At 35.1% G+C, this 18475-nt stretch overlaps 1 protein-coding gene across 1 annotated transcript in view; it reads left to right on the top strand.

Moving 5' to 3' along the window:
• TMEM87A (transmembrane protein 87A) overlaps window positions 1-18475 on the top strand; it is a 43222-nt gene that overhangs the window by 15355 nt on the left and 9392 nt on the right. The window contains exons 5-13 of the mRNA XM_019644865.1: window positions 1430-1483; window positions 1573-1617; window positions 5426-5543; window positions 9648-9709; window positions 10513-10696; window positions 11865-11964; window positions 14283-14376; window positions 16015-16083; window positions 17825-17933. Of these exons, the coding sequence (XP_019500410.1) occupies window positions 1430-1483; window positions 1573-1617; window positions 5426-5543; window positions 9648-9709; window positions 10513-10696; window positions 11865-11964; window positions 14283-14376; window positions 16015-16083; window positions 17825-17933 (835 nt within the window). The remainder of the gene's footprint in view (window positions 1-1429; window positions 1484-1572; window positions 1618-5425; window positions 5544-9647; window positions 9710-10512; window positions 10697-11864; window positions 11965-14282; window positions 14377-16014; window positions 16084-17824; window positions 17934-18475) is intronic.

Raw genomic sequence — 18475 nt, 5'->3', positions numbered from 1 at the left:
CACACACACACATACACACACACACACACACCCCTGGTAACAATTATGCTACTTTTCTGTCTTTATGAATTTGACTATTCTAGATACCTCATTCAAGTAGAATCATATATTTGTTTGGCTTCTTAGCAAAATGTTTTTAAGGTTTATCAATGAGTATATAGCATGTGTCAGAAATTCATTCATTTTTAAGGCTGAATAATAGTGCATTGTTTTGTTTATTCATGAACATTTGAAACCTCCAGTTTTTAATTCTTTTGTCATCTTATTTAATTGATAGATCCCCAAGAAAAGCAGCATTTTTTAGATTTTACTGCTACATACCTGAAATTAAAGGGTTGAATTTCACACATATTTTAAAATTCTCTTTTCTTAGAAATAGGATCTGACACCAATTTTTGGAAGAAAAATTATATATTCTATAGGTGTTGAAAATAGTTACTGTAACAATAGCCTTTGCTTTGTCCTTACTGCATTTAAATAATTGCTTCAGAATATTTAGCAAATTGCCTTGAAGAGCAAGGGGTTCACGGAAAGCTAGGGTTTTTTTGCCTAGTTACTAGAAATAAAGTTTATTGATAAGTCTTTTATTTAATAATTAGTAATAAGCAAATTAAATAATTGATGGTTGAACTATAAGGATTCAGTTCTTGTCAAAGCTTAGGTTTTATGCACTTGGAGGAAAAAGAAAGTATCTTTTAAATGGTAGAAAAAGAAACTTAGGAACAATGTGATGTTGAGTAGGGGGTTTTCTGTTGGGTCTCCAAATTTAGCCCCCAGGCTAGGAGGATTGGTTGGCCTTTCTTGGATTTGATTAGGAAAGCTACCTGTTAGGTAGCTGTTGTCCATAGTTAGATCTGCTATAATCTTTCCAAGGTCTTGGCATATACACCTATTTGTAAGGTTTCCTCTCATCCAGTCTAACGGAACAGGGTTGAAATACATGCTCTAATTACTCAGAATGAGAATGCCTCATTTGCTGATAACTGGTAAGAAAGGTAAATGTTACAGTTACTGTAGGTTTTTAATAGGTATTGAGTGTGTTGTGGTAGAAGGAGCAGTGGACCCAAGAGTTATGAATCTTAGGTTCAAATCCCATTTCTACATAAAGCTTTATAGCTTTGAGCCACATTTTCCTCACCTGTAGAATGAGAGGGAACTGTAAGGTATTTTTTAGCTAAGGTTTTGTCATTCTGACATATCTATAATTCTTATAGAAGAATTGAATGGCTAGTTTGCTTTGGTAGTATTCTTAGTTTCCATCAGGGTTTTATTCACTTTTTTTGTTGTTGGAAATCTTTTGTCTGTTGATACCGTATTATTGTATGTACTGTTATAACACGTTTTGCTTTAACCATTTCTGCAGATTTTGAGCTACGTTTTTCTTTTACTATTATATATCTTTAATTTTATTTTTGTATTTCTTTCATAGAGCTTTTCTGGGGAGTTTGTGCATCGATTGCCTCTATTAGGAGAAAAACAGGAGGTAATTATTTTTGTTTTCGTTATTAAATATTTCTGAGAGTAAATAAAAATTCTCAATTAATTTTCTTTTCTTTTTTTTAATATTTAAAGGCCAAGGACAATGGAACAAATCTTACCTTTACTGGAGAAAAGATTGTAAGTGTAGGGAATTTGGGGCCATTGAACACATATTTCAGTTTTCTTATGTTTGTGTATTTTGAATTATTATCTTGGTATGCTAACATTTAAAAAGAAACTTAAGAATGGAAACTATATACCACAATGTTAATAATGGTTTCCCTGGATGGTATTATGAGTTATTTTTACTTTCTTCTTTGTGTTTTCTGTGTTTTCCGTATTTGCTCTACTCATTCTGTATTGTTTTTATAATTTTCACCCCATAAATACTTTCAACTAAAAATAAAAAGCCAAGGTGAGGCAAAAGCATTTATTTGCATTCCAGAAAGAATTGCAGTTCTGGGAAGCACTGATTCAGGCAGAAACCCAGTGTTCCTAAAGGAGCATTTATAAGAAAAGGAAGGGGGGAAATTATGTGAATAGAAAAGGAGGAATTTCTATTGATGCAAATAAGCTAAATTATTCTTTAGCTATACATGGTGTTGCTAATTTTAAAGAATGTCTTTAGTTTTAAGTCTGATAGTCTGACTGTCTGGTTTTCTGTTAGCTTTGCAAACAGTTGTTTTGAATACAGTGTTGTTTCGGCCCATTTCAAAGATTTGAGGAGTAAGACGTGCAAGGCATTTCCTCTGGGGTGGCAGCTCCAGCTGCATTTTGAAGTGGCTACAGTTATTTTTCACAAATATTACTTGTAAATAGGAAGAAACTTTTAAGAAAGAACCTTAAACTCCATCCAAAATTATCTTTTAGTAGAGTATTACTGGAAGAGATTTTGGAAAATTGAAATAAGGCTTGAAGACTATAAATATGCCTTAAATTTTCACAATTCAGAATAACTAATTCCTCAAATTTTTGCCAGTTAAAAGTACAGAGGAAATAAGATAGTTATCCATGTTGGGTCATGCTTTTTACAAAACTGATTAGTTTTTAATTTTATAACAACTTATTAAGACATAATATATATATATATATATATATATGGAAATTTAACCATTTAAAACATACAGTTGTTTTTAGTATATTCACAAGTTGTGCAACCAACCACCAGTTGCTGCCTAGTTCCGGGATGTCATCATCACTCCAGAAAGTAATGGTGTAGCCGTTAGCAGTCACTCCTCATTCCATCCTTCCCCTGGACCTAGGCAACCATGGTTCTTCTTTCTGTCTCTGTGGATTTGCCTGTTCTGTTCATTTCATGTAAACGGAGTCATACAGTTTGTGGCCTGATGTCTGGCTTCTTTCACAATTTAAAATTCTGCCTTAACTTTGACTTTCTTCGTGTGCAGAACCTTAAGATTAGCCAGTGGAGGGTGGTTAGGACCTGCTCAGGCCTCTCTTGGGCATATGTGCACGATCTCGCACATACATACATGCACAGCCCTGCATGTACTCCTGGTCTTCTGGATCTCCAGGAACATTTTGGAGCTTTTTAAAACTCCATGTGCATCCCATTTCCAATTTTTCCTTTCAAGTTTTTAGTCAGCCTCTTGATAGCCCCACCTAGCAACATCGCCTCAGGCAGTTGTGATCTTTCACAATTGCTGAGGGATTTTGAGAGTGCCGGGAGAGCAGCGTCCTTCCCACTAGGTTGTATAAAAGATAAGCCCTGGGAATGGAGCTTTTCAGCACCTGCCAGGTAGCTCTGGCAATTGAGCTTTAGTGACCTCCACCCTTGAGAAAAGATATAACATTCTGATTGACTCAGGTTTCTAGTTCGATTTAAGTGGTAATGAAATATATTTACCATTATGTGTTTTTAAATTAATAGATTTTATTTTTTAGAGCAGTTTTAGGTTCATAACAAAATTAAGCAAAACGCAGAGCTCCCACATACCCCTCCACAAATGCACACTCAGACTCCCCCACCATCACCATCTTGCACCAGTGTGGTACACTTGCTACAACTGATGAACCAACACTGGCACGTCATTATCAGCCAAAGTCCATGGTTTACATTAGGGTTAGTTCTTTGTGTTGCACATTTTTTTGGTTTTAACAAATGTGTAATGACAGATATGCACCGTTGTCATATCATACAGAATGGTTTCACTGCCCTAAAAATCCCCTGTGCTCTGCCTGTTCATCCCTCCCTCCCCCCAAGCCTCTGGCAACCGCTGATCTTTTTACTGCCTCCATAGTTATGCATTTTCCACAATGTCATATTATTGGAATCATATATAGCCTATTCAGATTTGCTTTTACTTAGTGATATGCATTTAAGGTTTCTGCATGCCTTCTCATTGCTTGATATCTTTTTAGTGCTGTGTAATATTCCATTGTCTGGATATACCACAGTTTGTTTATCCATTCACTTACTGAAGGACACCTATTGAAGGAGCTAATAATAGTACCTGTCTGATAGGGTTATTGTGAGGATTAAAGAATATAATAAATATTACATACTTAACAGAGTGTCTGGCATATGAATATTATTTTTACAGTGTCAAAATATCTATAATTCCAGAGCTAAATGTAAACTGTTAGTTCTTGGAATAGGAGAATTGATTATCCCTTTTGAAATTTGTAAGAGGTAATTTTAAGATACATGAAATTAATAGCAGAGCCACTTATTACACTAAAGTTTTATTGGTTAATGAACAAGTAAGTTCAGGAGAGGTTCAGTTAATTATGGGTTAGTAGGACGTGATGTACCTATAACTTTGAAGCTCTAAAGTTTTCTTACAAACTGCTTCTGAATTTTGTCAGAAAGAAACCATCAGACAGAGCTAAATGTGTGATTCTGCATGACATTTATGTTCTTAAGTTACTAAGATAACCTGTTAAATGTATAGCTGAAAATCATTCAATCTGCTCTGCTTGATACTTTCAGTTTGTATCATGGAATATAATTTTCGAGCTCTTTGTTTAGCCTTTTCTTGGGTTGTAGGATAATTTGCACATTTGAGAAAAGCTGTTCCTCCACAGGAAAATGCATAAATGTGCAAAATCTATTACCCACTCTGAGAGGTTTCATAGATCAATGAAGCTTACCTAGAGGTGTCTGGATAGTTCTTTTTAAGACCAGAAAGTGATGAATTGCAAGTCTAAGTATCCATACCTCCTTTCACACACAAGGAAGAAGCCAATTGTTTTCTTGGTTCATCTTTATATTCGTGTCTTAATCCTGTGTTTGTGAAGGTCCGTGGTCCACCTAACACATGTGGCAACAAATCCTTTGAAGCTTTTTGCTAGGGCTGTGCACATTAAATGCCCTTGGAACAGATTCTTCCCAAGTTAGCAGTTCTATAAATACTTTGGAGGCTGTTAACTCCACTTCCTTGACTTTGCAGGACAGTTGTGACTCTTGCTTTCCACATAGACTAGCCAAGATTAAATTTGATATAAATGTGAGACCTTGTCAACAGAAATTCTGGTAGTCTTAGAAAGGGCATTGAGCAAAGGAAATTAGATTCAGGAAGTGGTATTTATAATTCACTGATGTCATCATGGATGTTATTTTTTTAAGGTGATTTAAATAATCTTTGGGATATCTATGTAAAATATAACCTAGTATCCTAGCATGGCTTAAACAGATATTCAATTTAGTGATTTTAGTTGAGGTTTTCCTTGTAGAAAAATGGATGTTAAATGTGAGTTTTGTAGATAACAAGATATCAGATGTCCTGCCTTTTAGTAATTTATAATCAAGCCTACTTTTTTGTATATACAATAGGCCTGTTTGTTTGCTGTGCCTACTGTTTAATGAATGAAAGTGAAGGACTTAACCCTGTTTCTGGGTACATTCTGAAACAAAATTTTCATACTGTATTAACTTTTGTTCTTAATTCTTAAGACCTGAAGATTTAATGCCTTTTTGTCTCTCTAGACAATGCATGATCCATTGAAAACTTGGCAAGATGCACCATATATTTTTATTGTACATATTGGTATTTCATCCTCAAAGGACTCATCAAAAGAAAATTCACTAAATAATCTTTTCACTAGTAAGTACATTTCATTTCTTTTTACCATTTGTATTATCTAGTTGTGTCACGCATGGTGGGTCATGTGTAATTGCTTTAAGGGAGGGAATAATTAATTAAGAATGTTTGTGAAATAGAAAAATTGAAGAGAATTAACATTTTTCTGTACCCAATACATATCAGTCTTAGGCACTTCATATGTGCTTTCTTTTTATATTTGGTAGATTCTGTATTTCATTTTCCTACATTTGATCCTCCTGCTTTTTACATTTTTAATTAGTGTCATGTTCTCGGTATTCTGAACTAGACTTGTCAAAACTTGGTTACCAAGTCAAAACGTGGAAATTTTAAAATTAATCAACTTTGGTGATTTTTTAATGTCTCAATATTTTTTCCTTTTTTAAAAATTTATTTTTTAATTACAGTTGACATACAAAATTATATTGTTACTATGGTATACATCTGAAACTAATATAATTTTGTATGTTAACTGTCTCAATTTTTCTCAGTGTTCCCCGTTCCACTCTTGCTGCTCAGTCATGGCGTCATCATCTCTTACCTGGAATATTGCAGTAGCTTACTAACTGCTCTTATTTCTTGTAATTTTTGTTTTGTTTCTTCCTTCTCTTCAGTTTCCTTTCCTCCTCTGCTTTATCATGTAGAATGTTGAATAGAAACAATAGTGGGTATCCTTATTTTGTTTCTGACTTTACTGGCATTATTGACACATTTCATTATGAAGCATGTTTACTATAGATTTTTCAAAATATTTTTTATTTGATTAAGGAAGGATGTTCTTTTCTATTCCTGTTTTACTAAGTGTATTTTTTTTTTAGTATTAAGAATGGATGCTGAATTTTATCAAATGCAGTGATTTTATTGATTAAAATGATCATACAGATTTCTTCATTTAATCTGTTAACGTAATGCATTATATTAACTATTTTACTAATGTTAAACCTTTCTTGAGTTTCTGAAATGTTTGGGTCTTGATACATTCTGTCTGTCTTTCTGTCTTTCTGTCTGTCTGTCTCTCTCTCTCTCTCTCTCTCTCTCTCTCTTTCTCTCTCTCTCTCTCTCTCTCTCTCTCTCTCTCTCTCTCACACACACACACACACACACACATACAAATACATAGCTGGATTCTATTTTCTAGAATTCTATTTAGAGTTTTTTTACTATATTCAAAGTAAGATAGGCCTGTAATTTTTTTTCATACTGTCTTTTATGGGTTTTGGCATCCAGGTTATGCTAGTTTCATACAATGAATTGGAGAATGTTCTCTGTTTTTATATTCTGTGGAACAGTTTTTATAAGGTTAGGATTATCGATTCTTTGAATGTTTGGTTGAACTCATGGTAGTGCTTCTGCCTAATGTTCTTTTTTCCTCCATGTAGATTTTAAACAATTGATTCATTTTCTTTAATAGTAGTAAGTTATTTTTAGTTTTTATATTTTTCCATGAATTATGGGTTTTTTTGGTTTTGAGAAATTGTTCATTTCATTTAAGATTTCAGATTTATTGGCATAAAGTTATTAATGGTATTTATTTACAAAAATCTGTATCTGTAGCCTTTTTTATTAATATTGCTTTTGTGCCTTCTCTTTATAACTTTTTAAATCTTTCTAGAATTTTATTTTACTATATTTTTATCCCAGTGAACCAGCTTTTGGTTGTTGTAATTTTCCCAACTATTGCTGTGTGTCTATTTCATTAGTTTCTACTTTTATCTTTATTATTTTATCCATTTGACTTAATTTTAAACTTTCATTTTTTGTGAATTCTTGTGTTGAATGTTTAATTCCCAATCCAGAATGGGTCTTATGCTGCATAGTACTATGGGATATAGCAGATCTAGGCAAACCAGCCAGTGGCCTGGCACAGTTTCTGGACCCAATACTTGTGTGTATCCACCTTTATCTCTAGGCCCACAGCTTTCTAATGAGTAATAGTCTCAAGGAGCAGTTGCCAGTGTTAACTTTTAACTTTCTTTCCTTGAAAAGGATGGAGAAGTCCAGCTTCACTCCACTTCAGCCTCTTCATGCATCACATCTGGTTCTGGTCCCCCTTTTACTTAGAATCCTATTAGTTTCATTGATCCCACAGTAACTGCACTCCCAACTACCACTGCCTGCTTCTGGGCCCAGAGTCTACAGGACCATGGATTCAACATCATTCATGGTTCTGACTTATGTTCAGTTTCGTATTTGGAGATATTTACCTTATTTTTTTAACTCATGCCCTTTTTGTTTTATCTATCTGTTGTTTGGAGGTAAGAAGAAGATACTTTCAGGCACAGACTAAACTGCACTATGTGTAAATCCTAGAATTTTCTCTCTCAAATGGTTTTACTGGTTTTCTTCCCTTCATTAAAACCTTTGAATTCTCCTTATTGCCTATAAAATGTCCACAGTCTGCAGGAATGCTTGTAAAACTCTACGGTCTGTCCCAGTTTACCTTGCTGTCTTGTGTGAAAATGCTACAATATAGTATGATGTACTTATAGTGTGAGACTATGGATTCTTTAAATATATCATGCATTTTTACACCTTTGTTATTTCTTCTGCCTGGATGGCTTTTTTACTTTGTCCTGGAAAATACATACTCATTCTTCTGGATCTGACTCAAGGACATTTCTCTGTGTTGCTTTTCAACTTCCTGTTCCCTCTAGATCAGCGGTTCTCAACCTTCCTAATGCCGCGACCCCTTAATACAGTTCCTCATGTTGTGGTGACCCCCAATCATAAAATTATTTTTGTTGCTACTCTATAACTGTAATTTTGCTACTGTTAAGAATCGTAATGTAAATATCTTTTTGTTTTCCGATGGTCTTAGGTGACCCCTGTGAAAGGGTCATTCGACCCCCAAAGGGGTCGTGACCCACAGGTTGAGAACCGCTGCTCTAGATGGTAATCCACTAGGATAGCAGGAAACATACATCTTAACATCTCCTGTGTCCATCGTGTGTGTCACACAGTAAGTGCTCGGTGATATTTTAGCATAGGGCAGGGATTAGCCAACTTTTTCTTAAAGGGTCAGATAGTAAAAATTCTCTCTCCTACAACTACCCAACTCTGCTATTCTGCCAATGCAGCCTTAGACAGTATGTGAGTGGATGTAGCTGTTTTCTAATAAAACTTTATTTACAAAAAGTAGGTGTCCTGATTTGGTTCATGTACTATATTTTGCTGACCTCTGGCATAGAGTAAGCAAAGAATGTGACACATACTCAGTAATTATTTTATTTACTCATTAAATTAAGAAGGTATAGATTTAATAACCAGTTCTGCTATGCCCCTTTTGTTCCTAAAAGTATTGGACCTGATTTAATAATGGCATGTCCTTTTTGCCTGATAAACATTAGTAGGAAATTTTTGTTGACTAGGCAGTTATTAGCCTGTCTCTGGAGATAGAAATCACTTCTCAGGTAAATCAGTTTTTATTTATTAATCATATGTAAAACTTATCTAAATAGTTTTATCCGTAACAATTTAAAAAAAGTCATAGGTTTGCTTCTGTAAGGCAAATCTGTCTTTCAGATTCTTGTTACTGTCACTTTTCTGCTTCATTAAACACTTTACTATCATTAAGCACCTTCTAAAAATGATACATTAATGGAACAAAGCCACATAAAATTTAAGTAGGTAAAATAATAAAGCAATAGGAAAATGTAGGTAAGGAGAGAGAGTAGCCACAGAGGGCATCAGAATGAAGGATTGAAGTCCCTTCACAAAGCATATTAGTGATGTGTTGTAAGAAAAAGTATATATGAAGTATGTTTGGAACTTAGAGGAGATGGGGAAGTTCCAGTTTGGCAGCTCACAGAAGGCTTTATGGAGGAAATACATTCAATCTAGTCTTTAAATATAATGTGAACAGAGGGCTTTTCCACTTAAGATACTGACTGGAGCAGAGGCATGGAGACCTATGCAGACATGGCATGAGCCATGACAATACTTCATGAATTTCAAAGTGCTCTATAAATGTAATATTCACCAGGATTGAAATGGTTATAAAAGTAAATGACCCACTGGAAATTTCATTAATTTTGTCAAACCAATAGACAATGTTTTTGTTTAATTTCTGCATCCTTTACATATTTCTATGGACTGTGTTTTTTGCAGTGACCGTTGAAGTGAAGGGTCCCTATGAATACCTCACACTTGAAGACTATCCATTGATGATCGTAAGTAAACTTATATTCTTTAACCTCAATATTAAATGAGTTTAGCCTGAAAGATTATCCATGTTTTGTGGCAATATTCTTTTTTGAAAAATTGTTCCTGAGCAGTTCGGAAAATATTGCTTGTACTTCTGTATTTACTTTTTTACTAGAATGTGACCTTGGGGGTGTCAGTGAACCCCTTCGTGCCTCATTTTCTCAGCTGTAAAATGAAGAAGTTGATGACGTGTGGAATTTTAGAGTTGCAGAGTTCCTCAAAGATTGTTTCACATCTCATATTCTTTCTACGATCCAAATCAGGGTACTTTTTACAACCCTGTAATCTCACTTAAAGTAACTAGATGATGAATCTTCATCCTTTTCAGTTTGTATGTGTCTATGGAAATATCCTTAATGTATTTTGAGATATTTTTTGTTCATGATTGTTTTTCTCCTTTCTTTCCCTTTTATAGTTTTCCTACTTTGTTCTGTTTCATTGCCTTCAGATATATCCTAACCCTGACACACCTGTTTTCCTCTTTGGTGTGTTCTTCATTTATGTAATTTTACATTGTGAGCTGAAAAAGCTCATTTAATGCAGATGAGCAGTCACTCTTGATGACAAGCCCTTATTTAGGTAGTCTCCGTCTGCTCAAGAGAAGACAATATTTTTGTGTTAGTATTGAATTCCTAAGTAATAAAATAATTATTTTTAAATAGAAGGTATGATATGTGTATTTTTTACAGCTTGTTAAGAGTATGTATTGATTCTAAATTGACTGTTGGCCTTAATCCTCCTTTTTATTTCTTATCCATTTCAATGACAGTTTTTCATGGTGATGTGTATTGTATATGTCCTGTTTGGTGTTCTGTGGCTGGCGTGGTCTGCCTGCTACTGGAGAGATCTCCTGAGAATTCAGTTTTGGATCGGTGCTGTCATCTTCCTGGGTATGCTTGAGAAAGCTGTCTTCTATGCAGAATTTCAGAATATCCGATACAAAGGAGAATCTGGTATGTAACCAAAAAATGTTTGGCAGTTTGTAAGTGATTGGCAGATAAGATGTGTGACAGTTTTCCTGAGGTTAGCAGTCTTTATTACATAGGTTTAATTTTTCAATTACTTAATTATTAAAATAACTTAAGCAGGAACACTATGATTGTGACTTTTGTTTTTAATCTTATAACTTATTGGTTCAGTGCTTTAAGAGTAATTTTACTGAAATATAGTCACAAAAGTTAACAACAGTAATGGCTATTTTGGGAAAGATTATTACCATCATTGAATCTTAATTGCCATTGATTTTTAAGGAACCATGATTATATATACATCCAAGAAGAAAGTAAATGCTGCCATTGCTTGTAACACACATTTTGATTTCAAAGATGTTAAAATGGGGGGGGGGTGCATTTAAGAATTGGTGAAATGTAGTAATACCAATAAGATAGGAGGGAGCTTATGGTTTAATGAGGTGAACAAATAATGACAAATTGTTTTGTACTGAAGTTTTTTGTGGTAGCTTCAGTTCTCTCTCTTTGTATTTTTTTTTAATTGGGGAACAGTGTGTTTTTCCAGGACCCATCAGCTCCAAGTCAAGTAGTTGTTTCAGTCTAGTTGTGGAGGGTGTGCACAGCTCCTTGGCCCATGTGGGACTCGAACTGGCAACCCCTGTGTTATGAGCCCACGCTCTAACCATCTGAGCTAACCGGCTGCCCCACTTCAGTTCTCTCTTATTAGACCATTTAATTATTGATAATTGTTGCAAGATATACTAATTAGATCTTTCCATGGTCTTTGAAAAGGCTTGAAAATAGTAGATGTGAAAGTGAATTGAAAACTGTCCGTGTGTGTGTGTGTGTTTTGCCCTTTTCTACGTATAGCTATATTTCAGTTTTTAAAAATGGGGAAAATATTCCATAGATGCTATAAACTGTCCAAGTAGGGTGAGGTATTCTGCTGAAGTTGTAGTGAAGTGGAGAGGGAAGGTAAATTGAGCTATTCACATGGGTAAAATCATACCAGCTTGTATACTTGTAAAAATTGAAAGAGTGTTCTTTTTTAGTAGGACTAACACCAGTGCTTACTCTGAAGAGTATTAGAGCTCTGCATTCTTGTTCTAGAATTGTACCTTTTCTCAACCCTAGATTACAGCACCCTCTCCCCCTTTCTTCTTTCTCATAGTCCAAGGCGCCTTGATCCTTGCAGAGCTGCTTTCGGCAGTTAAACGCTCACTGGCTCGAACCCTGGTCATCATAGTCAGTCTGGGGTATGGCATAGTCAAGTAAGTACTAACTAGCTATGTGAAAAAGCAAATTAAAATGCTGATTAAATTGAAACAGTATTGCAGGTTCCCAGCGTAGTAGTAGTAGTAGTAGTAGTAGTAGTAGTAGTAGTAGTAGTTCAGAAAGAGTTGATACAAGAAATAGTTTTGAAATTTTCTAGATTTGTAAAAGTTGGAGAAATGTTAGTGTTTCATCTCCAAGCAGAGAATTCAAGGAGCATCTGCAGGAAAACCTGAAATGTAGTGAATGTCATGGAAACACCAGACTTTTAGAGTAAATTTATAGTGACTTTACTCTTCCAAAATATTTTGCAAATCAGATATTTTATGGAAAGAGCAGTCTTGCTGTAAGTCTGAAAATAATTTTTTTATTCAAAAAAGTTTTATTGAGTTCCTTCTATATATTAGGCATTGTTCTAGGCCCTGGGGATACAACAAATAAAAGACTTGGAGTTTATACTTGGAGGGGCACAGACACAAATAAGTGAGTAAATATCTAATATGTCAGTGACAAGTACTCTGGGGAAGATAAAGCAGACAGAGGGTACAGAGACTGCCAGGCAGAAGGTAGAGCTTGCAGTTAGTTATAAATAGGGTGGTCAGGTAGGCTTCACTTAATGACAAAGGTCTTAGTGGCAAAGATCTCAAATTGGTAAGGGAACTATGTGAACATCTAGGGGAAGAGGTGCTAAGATACGTTCAGATTCTGTGTATATTTTGAGAGTAGAGCCAGTGGACTTCGCTAATGGATCAAATGTGTGATATGAGAGAAGAGGAATCAAGGATAATGCCAACTATTTTGTTGTGAGCAAATGGACGAATGCAATTGACATTTACTGAGTTCAGGAAGATATTAGGTGGAATAAGTTTGGATTAGGGGCAAGATTGGGAGTTCAGTTAGATATCCAAACAAGGGAAGTAAGGGTTAGGGCAGACATATAAATTTGGGAGTCATCAGGATGTAGTTGTTATTTAATGCCATGAGACTGAATGTGATCACCAAGGGAGTGAATGTATATAGAGAAGAGATCAAAGGACGGAGCCCTTGAACATTTTCTATTAGTTAGAAGTCAGTGAGACGAAGTAGAATTAGAGTAGAGGGAGTTGAGGAGTGACCAGTGCCATGGGAGGAAATTTGAAGACTCTTTCAAGGGGAGTGATTAATTGTGTCAAAGAGGATTGAGGATTGACCATTGGATTTAACTACATGCAGGATATTAGTGACTTTTAACAAGAATGGTTTTGGTGAAGTGGTAGGACTTGGAGTGAGCTTGATTGGAGTGATTTCAAGCAAGAAAAGAACAGGAATTGGAGATAGCCAGGTATAGGCAACTATTTCAAGGAGTATTTTTTTAAGTGGGATTAAAGAAATAGGAGATTTCTGCTTTTAAAATTTATTCATATAAACGAGTTTTGCTTTAAATGGGACTAGGAGGATGGGGGTTTACATTTTTTAAATTTATTCATTTAACAAATATTTGAGTGCCTCCTATATGCCAAGAAGTATTCTAGGTTTCTAAAACATACCAGTGTAGAGAAAAATCCCAGCCCATATGGAGCTTTTCTAGTATATAACAAAAGACAGAAGAACAAATATTACTTACATCGACATGATTTAAGGTAGTGGGGTCTCAAACTATAATGCAGTAATGAATCTCCTGCGCATCTTGTTAAAATGCAGATTCTGGTTCAGTAGCATTTGAATACCTAAGGATCTAAGACTTTTACTTCTTCAAACAGAAGCTGCTCAAAAGATTTTTCATATTTTATTGGATTTTGAGCTTAGTAATGTACTGTTTTTCTAATGAGCTTCAACAGAGTATTTGTATTAAGGACTTGTTATTAATTTTAGATTTGATAATGATACTTTAATTGTGTTTTTAAAAAGTTCTTACCTGTTTAGAAACATACTGAAACATATACAAATAAAAGATATGCTATCTAGAATTTGCCTCAAGATAACATGGGAGGATGGGAAGTGGATGGGGTATGCATGGGCCAGGATTGGCCATAGGTTGATGGCTGTTAGGACTGGATGATGGGTATATAGAGGTTCATTATACTATTGAATATGTTTCAGAAATCTCTATAATAAAATTTTTAATCCAATAACCAGGGATCTGATCTAGAATTTTAGTATTTAGTATCTTGTTTTAAGACCATATGCTCTGAGGTGTATTTTTTTCCCTCTCAGGTGAGTTCACCAAGTATGCCTGGATTATCTCTGTTAAGTAGTTGGCCTGTATTAATCAGCGTGAGCTTGTATTGGGGTTTGTTGCATTTGTACTGAACTAACTATCTCTTTGCTTCCTCTTTAGGCCTCGCCTTGGAGTCACTCTTCATAAGGTTGTGGTAGCAGGAGCCCTTTATCTTTTGTTCTCTGGCATGGAAGGGGTCCTCAGAGTTACTGGGGTCAGTACTGCTTAATCTGTGTTTTTGTGGTTGGTTCAGACATTGTTTTTGAGAAGGTGAATTGGAAATGTCTGTGAGCTTCTTTACTATTTGCTCTTATGTCACCTTTGGGCTCTGATATTCAAATGTATGTATAATTCATTTTTCTTTTTATTTTTTATTATTATTTTTTATTTATTTTTTTTTTATTTTTATTATTATTATTTTTTTTAGCTGAGCCATCCCGCCACCTGTTGGCAGCTCACGGCTGCTCAGCTCGGGCTGACTCGAACTGCTGTTGCTCAGAGCTCAAACTCTTGAGCGAGCTCTTAACCAACTGAGCCACTCATTTTTCTTTTTAATCTGTTAGAGATTTATAAATTAATGTGTGACTGAGAATGAATGCTTTCCCACCTGTCACCAAATTGTTCCTTATTTAGTTCCTTCTCCCGGACAGTGGGCTCCATCCTTATATAAGTGGTAAACATTGTAAATCACACATTTGCTGGTTAATCCAATTTTTGTTTTAAAGTGACAGTGCTATTTGCTTAAACAGCACTTGAGTTTCAAAGACTTTCTTAAAATGCAATTAATTAAATTTCACGTAATTCTTGAGAATTGCATAAGTATGCTCTTTCAGGGAAGGAACCCAAAACACTGGGATATAAGTGATAAAGAAATTGATGTTAGAGCTGGATTTATGTGTAAAAGTGGGCCTCCCTAGGTCATTTTCTTATTTATTTTCTTTTTTAAAAATCACTCTGCAATAACCTATGAGATTCAAGGTGGTAAATGCTATCAACTCAACTTTCCTCTCAATTAAACTGTGTTCAATAAGTTTTGCAATAAATTGCCTCTTAAGTAAAATACTTTACAAATTAGGTGTTCAAATCATGCTGTCCTGTGTATGTAATGTCCTTATTAGACTTTTAGGAACTCTAACCCTCTGTCAATTTCGTTTTCTTTCTTCTGCTGCTGTAGCATTTTGCTTATCCCTTGGCTTTGATAGTATACCTGGCCCTGTCAGCAATTGATGCCTGTATTATTTTATGGATATCCTTTCAATAATGCTCTGGTGACTGGGTAATTAAGGTTATATAAATAGCATCTTTTATGTGTATAAACTTGTGAAAACAAGCAGCATAGTTTTCTGGACAGTACTTAACTTGCCTTACATCTTCTATTGAGGTGAGCTCTTTTTTGGTAAAATTACATTATAATTCTGGAAATCAATAATTCTTAGTATGTTAATGATGCCGTAATTTTAAATATAAGCAGGGTCTTTTTAGATTTGTAGCCAAAATTAAAATGATAGGAAATGATAGCATGGGATGGGGGCTTATACCACCATAACTTTTTTGGTGTGGTCACTTCTTAACATGGATTTTAACACACTAGGAACTCTATGGTGGTTAGCAGCATGTTTCATTGTATTGAGATTGTAATTGGCAGTTTGTATGAAATGCTTACAGCTGTATATTCTACGTGATGGTTTGTGAGAAGGGAAGAATGATGCCAACTGTAACTTCTTTTTATTTTCTTTCACTTCAAATGCAAAACCATTCCAGATGATTATATAAATGCAAAATCGTGTGCTGGTTTCTTCTCTGTGCCTCTCTAAACATCTCTTTTTCACCACCTCTTTTTCTTTGTCTGCAGGCCCAGACTGATCTTGCTTCCTTGGCCTTTATCCCCTTGGCTTTCCTAGACACTGCCCTGTGCTGGTGGATATCCTTCTCATTGGCTTGTTTGATGACGGTCCATTTTCTTCCCCTGGAGATGGGTTTTCATTGGTCTTTCTGCAAAGGGTTTCTACAGGTTTTGTTGATTACCCCTTAGCCTGGGGAATAGGGTATTTTCAGTCTAACAATCTAAGGGCTCAGGTAAGCAGGGGTTTCTTGTTTGTTTTTAATTTTAAAAATTGCATTAGAACTTGGTGACTGTGAACTGAGCAAAAAGATAAAAGCTCTGGTGTTTTTAATTTATTTTTTAATGAACATTTTTACCTCGATTTTGGATTTATTTGTGCACCCCATTTAGTGTTATACTCACTGGCTGCTCTGCTCTGGCTCTTTCAGCCTCTAGGAATTATTAAATGCTTTGAAAATGATGAAAAGATTTTGATTCTTAAAATGTGGTTTCAGGAACTACATAATATTGTTTGACTCTCTTAAAATTCTATGTAGATTTAGCAGATTTTAACCCGTCCAGGGTAAGTGTTTTGTAATCTCATTCAAAAGCTTGGAATTGTCTCTTTGAAATAAATATTCATTCATTTACAGGCAGAGTCAACTAGCAGATAACAAACAAGTTTCTATTTGAGTAATTTTTTTCTTTTGCTTCTTAAACATTAGTTTATTAGGGACTTGGCCTGTTAAATGAAGGATTCAAGCTTTTGGACTTTTATCTTTTCGAGAGTTTTAAAAATTTGTTTTGTTTTTTGTGTATTTGGTCCTATGTGTAATTGTGCAATGTTATTGTCTTGATAGACTGTGACTTTATAAAAAACTGAATGTAAACAAAATTGTAATTTTGTGAATTTGAGTGGATTGTCATATATCAGAAATGTTTGAAATTGAAGTATCTTGGGTCCAAATGGCCAAAGTTTTTCTAGGTCATTGTCTTTCAAGTGTGCTTTGTAATCCTCTGTGAATATTTGGAGGCGTAGAGAAGGAGGTGGGACTGGACCATATAATAAGATAACTCAATGATTAGGCAGTAGCTAAGTCTCTTTCAGAGGGCAGACCAAGTTCCAACTCAATTATTTTCATATCTGCTGATTCTGAAAGTTGTACACGAGAGCAGATATCATCTTTATAGTCATCACTTCCCCCCCATCTTTCTGTGGCAACTTCTACTTTGGAATAATGTTCTGAAAATTGTTGCTTTTAGAGCCTAACTGCCTGGGATTCTCAGCCCATTGTAACTGTGTAGTCCTTTTAATTCAGGATTGATAAGGCAGCTGATGGCAGGTTCCTTAACATGGCATGAAGGGACCGAGTGTAGGACTCTGGGAAGTTGTAGGTAATGAGTGTATTTATGACCCTAGACTGGATTAGCTGGGACATAGAGCACAGAGCTACTATCTTAAAGGAAAAGAGAAAATGATGCTAATGTCTGTTTCCTGTCTATTAATCATTTTCTTTCATTTTCATCTTTGTTTCTCTAGGAAACTTCTTCCTGTCCTTCTCATTTTTATATTTTTCCTTTTTTCTTCTTCCTTTTTTTTTTTTTTGCATTCTTATTTTATCTTGGTTTTGTCTTTTCTTCAGTGTCTCATTAAAAATAAAGACTTAATAATCATGGTGAGGCTTGGGGTATTTGTGAGATTGAGAATAAGAGGGCTAGCTGTAAGGCTTCTAGGATCCATAGCTCTTTCCATATCACCCCAGATCCTCAAAGAAATTTGAGGATTAATTTACTAGCTCATTGTTTTTTCTGAATGTTGATTTCCTTGACCTGCAAACACATATTTATTAGCCTGACTCAAACAATGAAGCTACTAAAACTTCGGAGGAATATTGTAAAACTCTCTTTGTACCGGCATTTCACCAACACCCTTATCTCGGCAGTGGCAGGTAAGTTGGGGACTTCGTTCCTGCTGTTTAAATGCCATCCTTTCTTCACCTGAGAGGCCATAGGTGGGTGCTCCAAAATTGCACAGCAAGTTTTGTACATTTTACTTGGGGAATGGGTCTGTAGCTTTTGTCTAATTCTCAAAGGGATCTGTGATTCAAAAAAGATTGAAAGCCACTTATTTAAGTGTAAAAGCTGAAAATCAATCATATATAATTTCAGTCCTTCGTATATCCCTCTCCTGTCTCCATTCTTTCTCTGAGGCATTCTGTTTCTTGAGACAAATTAGCTTGAATGCCATATATAGCACCTACGTTACTTTTTAGTAGACATTAATACTAGCTTGTTAGGCTTTATTAAATGCCTATAGAATGTTATATGAGGGTACATTGCTATTATATTGCTTTTACATATGTCACTAAACATGCATAAAATACAGACATTAGGTAAACCATAGTCAAAGCAACCTAATTTGCCTACCTTTTGGCCCTTGTACCAGGAATGAAAAGTCTGGCCTATGATTGAAACCAACAGTTGTTTATCT

Source organism: Hipposideros armiger, unplaced genomic scaffold, assembly GCF_001890085.2.
Source record: "Hipposideros armiger isolate ML-2016 unplaced genomic scaffold, ASM189008v1 scaffold_92, whole genome shotgun sequence".
NCBI lineage: Eukaryota > Metazoa > Chordata > Mammalia > Chiroptera > Hipposideridae > Hipposideros > Hipposideros armiger.
Note: the sequence above shows the minus strand (reverse complement) of the source record. Positions and strands in the feature narration are given on the sequence as shown.